This window comes from Erinaceus europaeus, chromosome 8, assembly GCF_950295315.1.
Source record: "Erinaceus europaeus chromosome 8, mEriEur2.1, whole genome shotgun sequence".
Lineage (NCBI taxonomy): Eukaryota > Metazoa > Chordata > Mammalia > Eulipotyphla > Erinaceidae > Erinaceus > Erinaceus europaeus.
The window spans coordinates 47398916-47413094 of NC_080169.1; the positions used below are offsets into that span (position 1 = coordinate 47398916).

Below are 14179 nucleotides of genomic sequence, written 5' to 3' on the forward strand. Positions count from 1 at the left end.
TTAATAATATGTAATGAGGATTACTGTTACTAAAGAATCATGATGCTTAATAGTAAGATTGTAAAAAAGGGGTTCCTTGTGGAATTCTGCAGGAAAGTTAAATAATGTATTTTAGGAATAGTCTTATAGTGAGATAATTAATATGGAAAAATTAGAAGGGGGATCTATTTAAAATACAGGCATCAAGACTGGGAGATAGTTAACAAATAGAATTGCACACATGTATAAAGACTCATGTTCAAGCCCTTCCTACACACTAGCTTCACAAGTAATAGAGCAGTGCTATGGCATCTCTCCTCTTCTCTGTCACTTTCTATCTGAGAGAAAGAGAGAGAGGTGGGGGAGGTAGATATCACTGGGAGTGGTAGAATCATACAGGCACAGAGCTCCAACTTTAACCCTGGTAGAAAATAATAATAATAATAAAAATAATAATACATCTATGGAGTTCCAGGCTTTCCACTGCTAGGCACTGAAAATGTACCACCTTTATCTGAACTTAAACTTACAAGTGAGGGATTTGAATACACTAGCAGTTAGGAGACTAACTGAAAGCTCTAGCTTGCAAGTGAAAAACCCATTAGAATCACTGGATACCTTAAATGCTTAATTTTTTTCCAACCATAGTTTACAGCTTTGCTATAACCTTATGTTTACTAACACTATTAATGAAAGCAAACTTTTATTTACCATTAGGTAACTTAAGTCATTTAAAATTTCCGAGGCTTTAGTTTTGTCTTGGGTAAAATGGAGCTGGCTGGTTGATTTCCATTGTCTCAGTTCTAAAAAAGCAGTATGTATTTATATAGAGAGAATAAGAAAATTTAAACTGTGATTACTTTCACAGATTTTATTAGAAATGAGTCATAGCAATGGCCTCTATTAAGTTATATCTAGAGATATTTATATGGTTTATCTCAAATCTCAAAATCCCTATGATCTCACCACTTTCTCTTGTTATTCCTTATAAACTTATGAAGAGTACATTTCATGTTTTTCCTGCACCATGTGAACTATGTGCTTAAATCAATGATATCCCAATAGCCAAAAGTTGTTTTCAGATATGAATAACAGCAAAGAAAACCATCTATTTATTTGAAGATAATCAAAATATCAGTTTATTTTAATTCACATTTAAATATAACAATTTTGGTTGATTAATAAAAATACTTATAAGCATATTTATAATATGGTAGACATAAATATACATGAAATGTGTATTTTTGACAAGACACAGCAAAAAGATTAAGACAAATTGATGAGTTACATAAGTGTGGTACTGAAGGATATGCTTTTGCAAGAATATCTATAAATACTCACATTTGCCATAGTAGTACATCACATTTTTGATGCTGATATTTTATGAAAATGATGTAAAAATCTAATTTAATCATTGACATCATATAACATTATTTGTAAATGCTAATATTTTTATTAATAGAAATGTTCCTTAAACTTTGAAATATAGTATTTTCACTGAAACCATCTCACAAAAACAAACATGCATAATACATTAAAACTTGGATGATTCATATACCTTTAAACAGTGTTTAGTTTTCCATGGCACTGTACCCTTGTGAAAAATATACTTAAAATTTGGCAGAATTAGTAAATTAGTAATGCTACTAGTCAATACAAGTATAATTTAAATTTTCCATAAAAGTGTTCTATCACATCTTCTCTTTGTATTTATTGATGAACCCTGGTCTTTACTATATTAGTAGGAGAATATAATGGGTATTTAAGAATTATAAGCCATATCTAGATGTTTTGTCTACACTGTATTTGGAAATGAGCCGATTTTAGTTTTTCTAGCAGTAAAATATTTCCATGTGTATTGTGGCCAAAAATTTTCTAAGTAAAGGCATTATCACCAATTTATGTATCATCATGGGATGTTTTTCTTAAGGAGGCAAAGAGGTTTAAAGAAAATGTTGATCTCTTTATAACTGAGAACATGTTTTAAGGAGAGCTAACGCTAACTGAGGCAGAGACAGGGCAAGTTCTCTGAAAAGCTGGTGAGAGAACGTACTCTGAAGTATCAGCAAAGCAGCTTAACAAAGGCAGAACACAGGAATTATTCAAGGTGGGAAAATCTGTGGGAGTAGGGAAACTGAAATTTAACATTCCTACAGAACCCAGAGCAGTTATAGTATACTTACAAACTGACAGTTTTTTTTAGGAAAAGCTGTACATTTCTACATCAATGTCTAAACTAGGACTGAAGAAATCAAAACTGGCTGGCAAATTCTGTTCTTGAAATCATTCATAAACACTCTGGAAGTAGAGAGGGAATAACATTTGTTTAAGTTGCCCCCAAACCTGAGAATTCACATGTACTGTTAAGCACAGGCTTCAGAACTGAGGTAACTAAAAAAAAAAAAAAAAAAAAAAAAAAAAGCCAGTATTTTTTTCTTCACAGTTCTTCTAAGATAAATTTAATGTGATATACTTTAAAAGACCTTATCAAGGAATCTAATTCTTTAATAAGGCCTTGATAAACTTTCATATTTATTATTATGGAAGAAAAGTAGAATATATGGGATAATGTCTATACAAATATATGCTATTGTAAAAAAATATAAGAAGGAGCATAATCATATATTCTTTGTTTTATGATCCTTGCTTTACTTTAAATAGTGATAGGGCAAAGAAAATAAAACAGATTAAATAAATTACATAAGTTCCCCCCCCCCCCCCGCAAAGCAGTTAGGTACAAGTAGACAAGAGAATCATGAATCAAAGAGCACTGAATTTTCAAGAGAGAAGTCATACCAAAACCGTGACAAGTTTTCACTGACATCATAGGAGAGTAAGTGGTCGGGAAGGTCACTGATGGTGCCCTGTACAGCCAGCACATGTGGGGCCAAGGTGAAGGGTACATCGCTCAGAAGCTCAGTCATTAGCGTGCTGTTGTCCAGGGTTTGGCATGTCTTATTTTCCATCTCAGGGTCTGCTATCGTCACACTGGATGAGTTTTCTTTGCCAGTCTAACAATACATAATACATTTAAATCATTTAATTTTTTGTACTATGAGTTTTAATACTTATAAATATGGCAATATTCTATCAAAATGATTGAAAATGTGGAATATATAAAAATATTTCCATATCAGCATGTGATTATTTACATAAAAAGTCATCCAACGAAATATACTTAGATATTTAAAGGAAATCCTAAACCCTCTCACTCAAACTGATGACCCATGGACCCCACAAATTTAAACATTCTTGCTCTCCCTTAGCCTCCCCTCCCTGCCACTTCCCCCTTTTGCCTTTCTTTTTCTTTCTTTTTTGCCATTTCCTTTCGCTACAAAGTCTGTTTCTGCTTTTATAAACGTAACATATATACATTTCAGTTTCTACTAAATTCCTACTTCCCTGTAAAACTTTACACCAATGTCCTTAAAAGTGACCTTGTCCACCTGAAACTGATTAGAAGACCAACTGCTTAGTATAGTATTTGACACTTCCTTTATGTGCCCTTGTTAGCTGTTTCCTACACATATGTTATCTGCAATTAAACTCTTGGGTTGTTGAAGACCAGTAATCTATTTGTGATGTATCTTTGTATTTTCTGCCTTGCAACATATACCTAAATAATTGACCTCTAATGTGAACCAAGAATATTGACAATTTGGAATTTCACCAGAGTATTTTAAATCAGTTATTCTTTAATATTGTTACATCTTACACACACTAATTTATCAAAGTTGTGTTACAGTGTCTTCATAGCAACACTCGATGTGATATCCATCTTGGAACTTCCTACTTAGGTACCCATTAATAGTAGAATGGAACATAAATAAATAAATTAATTAAATAATCAAAACATTTTTACAGTAAAAATCCCTGCCACTATAAATGCCCAAAACCTAGCTCAGCTTAAGTAAAATGTTACTCCTCCATCCCAACAAGTCTTATAAAAAAACAAAATTCCTGAGCTATTAGAGAGGCCCTTGTTGGATAGGCCCCAGGTGCTCCTGTGCCCTTATCCCCAGAACTCCCTGCTGTTTGCACATTCAGCCTGCTTTTGCATCAGGGCCTTACTTCCTATCTCTTCTTGCCCAAGAGTTTCTAGCCCTAGACACACACATGGCTCCTTCCCTCACCACTTGTCAAGTGTGGACTTAAACGTCATGCTCTAGTCAGCCTTTCCTGATCACTGTATTAAACTGTAACATGCCATCTTGCACAGTCTCTTTCCATAGTTCTTGGAATCTTGGAATAAATATAATTTATTTCAATTATCATCCTTCAGAAACAAAATTTTTGGATTTCATATTCACTGTAGTTTGTCAAACGTCAGGATCAGTGTCTAGAAATCCATAAAAGTTTGTTGGACATTTGAAAGGAAACAAGATTTTTGCCAGTAGAGTTTACATTATAATTGTTATAAATACTGACAAATTTTTAAACAGGAGAATTTTTTTTCTAACTAGTAAGTAATGTAAAACTCTTAAAGTATAGAATACTGTATATGGTAAATCTGCCTGCCTATCCAACTATCTACCTACCTACTATCTAATCTTGCTAAATTTTCACCAGCTGAATATCTGTAAGCAAGCTGTACCCACACCAAAAAGCAGAAAAAGCGCCTCCAGAATACCTTTTGTGTTCTCTTTTAGTGACAATCAACTTCATGTTCCTTCAATCACCATTTTGCCAACTAACAGCATAGATTGGTTTCACTTGGTTCAGTAATTTAAAGCAATCAAACAGTAAGAATTATTTAGTTTTTGTCTTCTTTTACCCAATATATGTATATGATTCATCCATATATTTGTATATTGGTTTAAAAATCTTGAAAAACTGGGGCTGGGTGGTGGCACACCTGGTTGAGTGCATACATCATTTTGCAAAAGAACCTGGGCTCAAGCCTCTAGTCTCACCTGTGTGTTGGGGTGGGGAGCTTCACAAGTGGTGATGCAGTATTGCAGGTATCTCATTCTCTCTTCTTCTAACTCCCCTTTCTCTTTTGATTTCCCTCTGTCTCTATACAATAAAATATTTTTAAATTTTTTGAAAAACATGCAGAGGACATGTATTCAGATTCTTAAGACTTGTATTCAGATGTCTTAAAAATCACTTTTGTTGCTATGCTGACAGTTGACAGAAGCCAGGGGAAAAGCAGGGAGGCCAGCTTGGAATAAGATGATTGTGATGTGAATTAGAGTTGTGTAAAAGTAAAGATGAGATAAAGAGAGTTGGGTTGGGGCCAGGTGATGGCGCACCTGGTTGAGCACACGTTATAGTGCACAAGGACCCAGGTTCGAGCACCTGCAGGGGGAAAGCTTCACAAATGGTGAAGCAGTGCTACAGGTGTCTCTCTGTCTTTCTCCTTCTCTATCATCCCCTTCCCTCTTAATTTCTGACTGTCTCTATCCAACAGATAAAGATTTAAAAAAAAAAAGAGTTGGGTTTTGAATAGTCCTTGTGCACTTAATGTGTGTGCTTAATTAGGTATATCACCACCCAGCCCCTCAACAGTGGTTTTATAACTTCATGTGATTATAAAGCCCCAGAGACTTTTCACCGTACTGCAACTACAATAATATAATCACACTTGTTATGGCAAAACTCATTAGATATGTCCATGTATGCAGTGGACAGAAGCTGCCTCCTGAAATCTGACTGGGACTTAACATAGGGCATCTCTCTAGGTCAGCTGAAAGCACAGATATCAATGAGTAATGATGCCATCACACCAGTCTATTTAAAGATTTCATCATATGCCGATTTCAAGATTACATATTCCAGGGTAATGGTTCCCATGGAGCAGCAAAGAGAATGATTAAGAGCCCAGATTCTAGAATCAGAGACTTGGTTGCAAATCTAAGATATCCTGCTTACTACTAAGCAAGTGGCTTTGGGCAAGATTTTGCCTCCTTTAAGACTCAGTTTCCTTTGCTGAATTATGAGATAAGTTGTATCTCCATGAAATTTTTATGAGGATTAGATGAAACAAAATTATAAGCCAGTAGAACAGTGATTAACACATGTTAAAATTAATCAATTAAAGCTTGGAAAGTTAGAACCCTCTAGGATCAATTCATCTCTTTTATTTTTGATGCTCATTTGTAGTGCAGATAATCTTATCTTGCTTCTCCTTTTCATATCTTGTCTTCTCTCAGTCTCAAAATGTAAATGTTCCCTTCATCTGTTAGTATCACCCCATACCTGAACATTTTTTCTTCCTTGTATACAGGATGTTCTCCAGTTTCCTCAGCCAAAATGACTCTTTTCTTAGAAACAAAAGCATTCTTGAAATCTTACCTTCTCCACTAAGGAAGAGGTATATAACTTGCAGCGTTTTGCCTGTTAAGCACACAACTCCTCAGGTTTAACTCTTTGGCAGCAATATTTATACTTTTGTTCATGCTTTTATAATATCCTTTCTCTATATCAGAACACAATCCCTTGAAAATAAGACTAAGTCAAGCTGTATCTCATATAATAATGGAACTGAGAAATCTAGGTTCTAGTTCAAGATGTACTAAAACTGCCATATGACCTGTAGGAGATTGGTTTCTTCACCTGGTTCTCAGTTCTCTTTTCTGTAAATGAGTCATAAGGGGGAAGCTAATAGCAACTAGGATTATTGAACACATTGTGACAAGATCTAGCTAAGCTGCTTAAATATAGTTACTTATTTGAGTCTTACAATAACTCTGTGGGGGGAGAAGTATTACTGTTCTCCTGATAAAAACAAGAGGACACAGAGGCACAGAAAGGTTAAGGAAGTTGTCCCAGATTACACAGTCTGTAGTGAAACAGACTCAAATTCAATGATCCTTTAAATGTTTCATATGCTAAGAACCTGCACATTTCATTTATGATTTTGGGTATACTGGATGACTGGTTAAGGAAAAACTTCAAAACTTAGGCAGTAGTAGTATAAAATATGACAGTTCCTAAAGTATCATATTTTTGCTTAATTTAGGAAGGACAGAGAAAATTATGATGAGAAAACTTAAGGCTGAAGTAAAATAGAAAAGTAATTGTTACATATTTTATCTAACTTCATGTTAGCTATCAAACTCAAGCAAACTACCACACTTTGCCCCTACAAAACATGCCTAAAATGGCCTTCTAGCTTTCTTCCACTCTAAAATTCCTAATCTTATCTGATCTGTTCCTACTTTTTGGCTCCTGTTCATTAACCATTTTGTCTCACTTTTATGTCCAGAAACCAAGTTGCAGACACTACCATGATTCCATCCTGATTTCACTCTTTCACTCAGCAAAAGGCCTTACCAGTATGTCCTGGGACCTCACCTCTCCAAAGCCCTACCCCACTAGGGAAAGACAGAAACAGGCTCTGAGTATAGATCGACCTGCCAAATGTCCATGTCCAGCAGAGAAGCAATTTCAGAAGCCAGAACTCCTACCTACTGCACCCCAAAACAATTTTAATCCATACTCCCAATGGGGGAGAAGTGATAGAAGGAAGAGGAAAAGAGTACTCTGAATTCTGGTTCCATTAGGACCCAGAGAGAGAGAGAGAGAAGGAAAACGGGAGGGATATTTGGATGTAGTAATAGTGTCATGAATAGCTTGGAGGGGAAGAGAGGATTGGACCTGGAAGAAAAGGGAGCAATTATGTACAGATGTAGACAGATAGTTGTATAACTAATAGTTAACCCATGCCTGCAACTTTGGGAGAACTGCAGTGGCTTGCAATGGAGGGATTGGGGATTCAGAACTCTGGTGGTGGGAATAGTGTGGAATTAAACCCCTGTTGATATGTAATTTTGTAAGTCAATATTAAATCACTAATACAAATTTTAAAAAGAAGAAGAAGAAAAGAAAAGCAATCGTTATTTAAGAGCTATTTATCCCTTGGAATAAATCCACCGATAACCTCCCTTGAAATAAATCTAACAATAATTATGGGGATGACAACATAAACAGTGAAACGAGTGTTAGTGAGTTGATAATCTTAAACAGAGAGATAGGACAATACATAAGAATATACTATTCTTCCTATCTTTGAGTATATTTGAAAGTTTTCCATAATGAAAAGTTCATAAAAATTGAATTATTTTAAGTAATGCCACAGGCAAAGTGTTCCAAATGCTTCCTAGAAGGATCAAAATTTCAGATGTTCTCTATGTATTGCTCCAGCATCTCTCTTAACAGTTGGCTAGAGTGCAGCTTTACAGTCTCCAAGAAGGCTGCCTGCCCTCTTGGCAGCAAAGTGTTTGCCAAGATGCAGCTGCTGTCACCGTGCTGAGAGCTGGGAGAGGAGAAACTATAAGGCAAAGAGTAACTCACAAAGAAAATTTGAGTCGAAATTCAAGGACCTCATACCCACTAACCCTGATCACTAAGTATCCAGTTTGGCAGCTCATGGAAACAGAGGTGGGGGTTAAGAGCTAAAACAGGTGCATGAGTTTCTCTGCAAAAAGCAGCCTTCTCTCTTAGACTTGGTTTTGTGATTTTACTATTTGCATAATAAAATGGGCCTTTAAAGTGAAGAATGAGTATATTAATCACAATGAAGCAAGAAGAAAAGAATCAATTAACCTTCTGGTTAATAGCCAACTTTTAAAAAATTACTTAAAATACTGTATTCATGAAGCATATTCATGTTTGCAATGATTCCTGTTCACAAAAATGTTTCTATGATAATGCTCCTGACTATAAGTTCCTTTACACAGTCTAGTTTTAATACTGCTTCTTCAAAGTAGCATTTGCCCTTATATTATTTAAATCTGAGTATAACATGCAGAATGTTTTAATTCGTCTTGAAAATGCATTTCCTTTTCTATATAGTTACAAAAAAAAGTTTGTGCTTATCTATGTTCTTGCTTGTGTAAAATTATTTCTTGTTCCATCAGCTAAGCTGTTATAAATTCAACTGGCCAAGATTGTCTTATGTTTTTCAAGTTCTATTATTTTTGTATCAAGTAATTCAAAGAGGTTTATAGGCACTCTTTCTCCATTACTTGCAGAGGTTTTAATCTATAAAATTTTCACAGAGCCTAGGAAAAAACATTCTCCAAGAATATAAGGAACACAACACTTATCTGTAACAGCTTAGACAAAATGAAATCACCTCCCTGGATCAGCAGAAGGTTAGTGGCATTTTTGTGATCTTTACTTATGAGTGTTTGAAAGCAAGAAAATGCAAGTTTGAGAAAAGACAACTAAAATTTTCTTAGCAGAAAAGCCCCAAAACCACCAAAATTTTTTTAAAGGGTGCCAATTTTTCAAGTATGATAACAATTTGGAGGCTTCATTTACTGAGACATATGATATATATATGTATATGTGTGTGTATGTATATATATATATATATATATATATTGTGTGTGTGTATGAATATCACTTCTGTATGGCATCTTTTAAAAACCTTTTGCTTTTTCCTATAGTTCATATTAATAAAGATAAAAAAGTGCCCTATAAAAGCAAAATATTGAAACATTAACATTTAGAAACCAACCTTAACTGAAACAGTAATAGAATCTATTAATAGAACATGAAACCAGGTGTAAAACGTTCATTCAATACATTCAATTTACATGCAAAGAAGGTAGCTATATCAAGCAGACTTATAGGAAATGAATTGTAGTAAAAGTGGTGATATCAAGCACTGGCAATTTATGCTTTTTAAATTCTAAGGTCTATAAATATAAGACATTTCCTTCGAACAATGGCTTGAACAGGCGACACTGTCACTTTATCTCCCCAGATAACTATCCATTCTATTCTGGCTTTAGTTGGTATATGTTTGCATTACATCACAGTCTTGATGGAGGTGGGCTTATGGACAAATCTGAGTCAGAAGCATTAGGGGCCAAGAGTTTAGAAGGTGACACCAGTGAAGCTGGTTGCTAGTAAGTGTATGGCTAAAGTGTTAAAAAAAAAATAGAGAATTTGTCTGGTCTATATACATACTGCCTATGCAGTAGTCTCTTTTCACTTGGGAGAAATTATACATCAAAGAGAGACTTTTCTATTTTCCTACAAATCCCTAGTATGAACAATAGTAGTACCTGCACAGAAAAAATGCTAAGTAAATATTTCTGAGTTGCACTAAATCTGTTCTGCTTATCTCTCAGATGCTCTAGGCAGCCTAGAACTAACTTTTATTATTTTTAAATATTTATTTCATTTTTTGTTTGTTTGTTTTATTGACACCAGGGTTATCTCTGGGGCTTGGTGATGCTCGCACTATGAATTCACTGTTCCTAGTGGCCACTTTTACCACTCCTCCCCTTAATTTTTATTAGATAGGACAGAGAGAAATTGAGAGAGGAGGGGGAGATAGAGAAGGAGAGAGAAAGAGGGACACCTGCAGCACTGCTTCACAGTTCATGAAACGTCCCTGCTACAGGTGGGGAGCGGGGCTCAACTGGGGATACTGCTGCCCAGACCCTCACTTTACTTTTATATTGAAGGATTATGCAAACAAATAAAAAGAGCCCAGAACACTTTGTAATGAATGTAGGTAAATCTGGTATAGGTAAATTAGGCAAGAGAAAATTAAATTCACTGAAAATCTTTGTGTTCCATCTGAACTGAACTCCAAATTCTAAAGTATTTATCGAGTAGAAATCTAAAAAGTTAGAAATTAGGGGATTTTAAAAAAAATGTCCTTCCCTTTCTGATGTTTGATGCTATTTCTGTTTAAATAGCATATATATTTTCAGTATTTGTTCCCCTTTCTCCTCTTTCTCTTAATTTTTTCTATCTGCTTGTATCTTACTTCTTTAAAGTTTTTTTTTTTTTTTAAAGTTCTCCCAACTTCCTCTTCTCAGAATTCCAGTTGAATGTATACAAGTGAAGAAGGGGAAGTAAACAGCTGTCACTAGCTTCTGTAATCTGTTCCATGTATCCTTGGAAAAGAGACTTGACTAAAGGTGGAAAATCTTTTCTAGCCAAGTAAAGAGTGTGTGTGTGGGGTGGGGGGTGGATAGCAGTGGAAAGAAAAGCATTTTAGGAAAGGAATCAGATAAGGAACAGTTCACCTATGAGATCTTGTTTAATACTAGTTTTGAAAATATAAAGGTTTGCCTAGTGATTTTATTTTAAAAAGTGTGTTAATATAGCAATTCATGATCTGTAACCTTAAGCTACCTAGACAGATTATATTTTTTTCATTAGGTTTCTTCCCTATTTTTTTCTTTCCATTTGTGAAGCTTTATCACATGGGCTTTATCACTGAGGGCTGCTTTTCATTCAGATAGATAGAAAGAAGAGACACCACAGTATCTGAGCTTTCTCCAATGCTATTGCACCTTTCATGTGGTGTTGGAACTGGAACTTGAGCTACATTCACAGTGGAGCACATGACCTACCTAGTGAGCTATCTCTCTGACCACTTTCCATAATATGTGTGTATATCTGAGTGGTCACTGAGGCTTCATTGTTTCAGGCTTATATTTTCAGATAGAGAGGTACAGACAGGAAGACAGGGAAACACACAGCACAGAAGCTTTCCCTAGTGCGTTGAGCGTTGGGCTCAAACTACAATTATGCACATGACAAAGCAGGCACCCTCCCTAAAGCTATATTTCCAGTCTTTTCCCTTATTCTTCAAAATGCATATGCCTCCATTTCTCTCTAGCACTACATCACTGCCTTATTTCTTGTTATAAGAAGGTGGTCTAATCTTCTGCTTAACAAAGAGAATTAGGTGAGCATCTTCTCTTTCCCATACCAAACACTTGATCTGTATCTGAACCCATCTGTGCCTCCCTCCTGAGATAAAGAATAAGCCCAAGTCATGCTGGTCCTGCACCTGCACAAAGCTGTTTCTATTTCTTCATGTTGTGGTTTTGCTGCTGATTCCAGGAGCAGGGAATCACTCATCAGCCATCTTGGCTCATTCAATTATATTTGCCTAAATTGAGAAATCTTTCCTTTAAAGGGGTACATGATGAGAGAGACCGACCAATACCTGCAGCACTACTTTAGCAGTCATGAAGCTTTCCCCTGTAGTTGGGGGCCAGGGGCTTGAACATAGGTCTTTGCATATTATGGCATGTGTGCTCAACCAGGTGCACCACTGCCTGGCCTCTTGAAACATCTTTCTTTTTCTACTCACTTTATCTTATCTATTTCAACATGTTCTTCAAATCATACAACAGGATTCCTAGATTTCCAAATAACTCTTTTTTTTTTTTTTTTTATCTCTGGGGTTATTGCTGGGACTTGGTGCACTACTGTCGGGAAATTGTGCAGATGTGGTTGAGCTTGGCAGGGCTCATAAAGCACCCTGCATTCCTGATACTATTGCCTATCTACATAATCATTATTTTGCCTGAAAGATCCCCATCCATTCCATTCCTTTGATTTATCTTCTTTCTACCCTCAAGACCCTCCCTACCTGCATGGTGTCATTAATCCTACTAGTTAAAACCCTCACAACAGTTGCTAAGGAAGGTTCTACCTTCCCTGCCTCCTTTTGCTTTTCTCCGCCCCTTTCCTAGCCATTTCCGTTTCTGACTTTCCACTTCTGGGTCTATCTTTTAAAAGCCTTGGCTCTTGGGAGTCAGGCGGTGGCGCAGTGGGTTAAGCGCACGTGGCGCAAAGTGCAAGGACCAGCATAAGGATCCCGGTTTGAGCCCCCAGCTCCCCACCTGCAGGGGAGTCGCTTCACAGGCAGTGAAGCAGGTCTGCAGGTGTCTCTCTTTCTCTCCCCCTCTCTGTCTTCCCCTCTTCTCTCCATTTCTCTGTCCTATCCAACAACGACGACATCAATAAGCACATCAATAAGCACAACAATGTTACACAAGGGCAACAAAATGGAAAACAAATAAATATTTTTAAAAAAAAGCCTTGGCTCTCTGATCAATAAAGAATTTGCATGGTCTTGCCACCATGTGTCTGTTCCTGAGTCATCTCCTTCGTGTTGCTGAGTGCTCGAGTAACAGCCCAGGCTGGCTCCAGTTGCGTTCTCTCCAACCCAGAGGAGTACACACCCGAGAAGAGGCACCCCCACGCTAGCCTGGCACACTAGAAGTCCACTGCTCCTGGAGACTATTTTTTTCCCCTTTGTTGCCCTTGTTGTTTATTGTTGCTGTTATTGCTGTCATTGTTGTTGGATAGGACAGAGAGAAATTGAGAGAGGAGGGGAAGACAGAGAGGGGGAGAGAAAGACACTGGCAGACCTGCTTTGCCGCTTGTGAAATGACCCCTCTGGAGGTGGGGAGCCGGGGTCTCGAACCGGGATCCTTATGCCAGTCCTTGCGCTTTGTGCCATGTGCCAAACCCACTGTGCTACTGCCCAGTCCCCATCCCCCCCAATGACTTCTTAAACCTGGACCAAATACACATCCTTGTGTTCTCCTAACATCCTATGCAGACCTCTTCACTGCATAAAAAGAGTTCCTCAGTTGCCTTATAAGACTATGGGTAGCTCAAAGCCAGGGAACACAACTTTTTTTTTCCCCCTCTAGCAATCAGAGCAATGTCTGCTCATTAACAGCTGTGCTGGTGAACCCCTGATTTCTTGATAGGTGTCTGAACTGTAATGCCTGTTATTTCTCTGCTGAACTCTTTTCCTTAGTTACAAGCAGCTATGTGTTATACAAGACATGTCAGAAATTCTTTGTGATTTTCCTAGCTCCATCTCCAGCCCTCAGAGATAGTGGTCAACAGGCCTTCAGACTAACAAGAAGACTATCTTATCTGATATCCCTGAATTATGCCAACATCCTTGGGATAAGGTCAGGATATGCAGAGTAAACACAGAAAATGAGATAATCACTAGAATTGGAGATAAGTCTAATATAGAGTGGTCTACATACTATGAGGGAGATCATTCAATTATGTATGCCCTTAGGTGTTTATACTTGACATAGCTGTATGCACACACACCAAATAAATAAAGGGACAAGGCAAGGTAGCCTGTGAAAGAGATTAGAGACATATGCAGAAGAATAGGAGACACACATGTGGGAGACATTTCAGCAGAACTTCATTATGAGATGTACACTGGGAGTCCATCACTCCACAAAACCCCTTTTCTCTCACTACTATGGTGCAATGAAGTCTGTTTCTTAGTTCTGAAACACAAACAAAACTCTGCTCTCTGGCATCCAGAGAACCCCGAAAGAGCAAGGTACAGCTTGATTGATACAGCTGATTGATACATGTTCACAGAATAATTTTAATTTCCTCATAAGCTTTATATTCAAATATACTCAGAATAAGTTCAGAATTTTTA

General features: G+C 36.8%; 1 protein-coding gene across 2 annotated transcripts in view; it reads right to left on the reverse strand.

The window, feature by feature from the left end:
• Positions 1 to 1102: 1102 nt before the first annotated feature.
• The window catches only part of UMAD1 (UBAP1-MVB12-associated (UMA) domain containing 1), a 272473-nt gene continuing 259396 nt past the window's right edge, over positions 1103 to 14179 (reverse strand). For both annotated transcript variants that reach the window (XM_060196181.1, XM_016192588.2), the window contains one exon: positions 1103 to 2990. In XM_060196181.1, the coding sequence (XP_060052164.1) occupies positions 2733 to 2990 (258 nt within the window). In that variant the 3' untranslated portion in view covers positions 1103 to 2732. The remainder of the gene's footprint in view (positions 2991 to 14179) is intronic.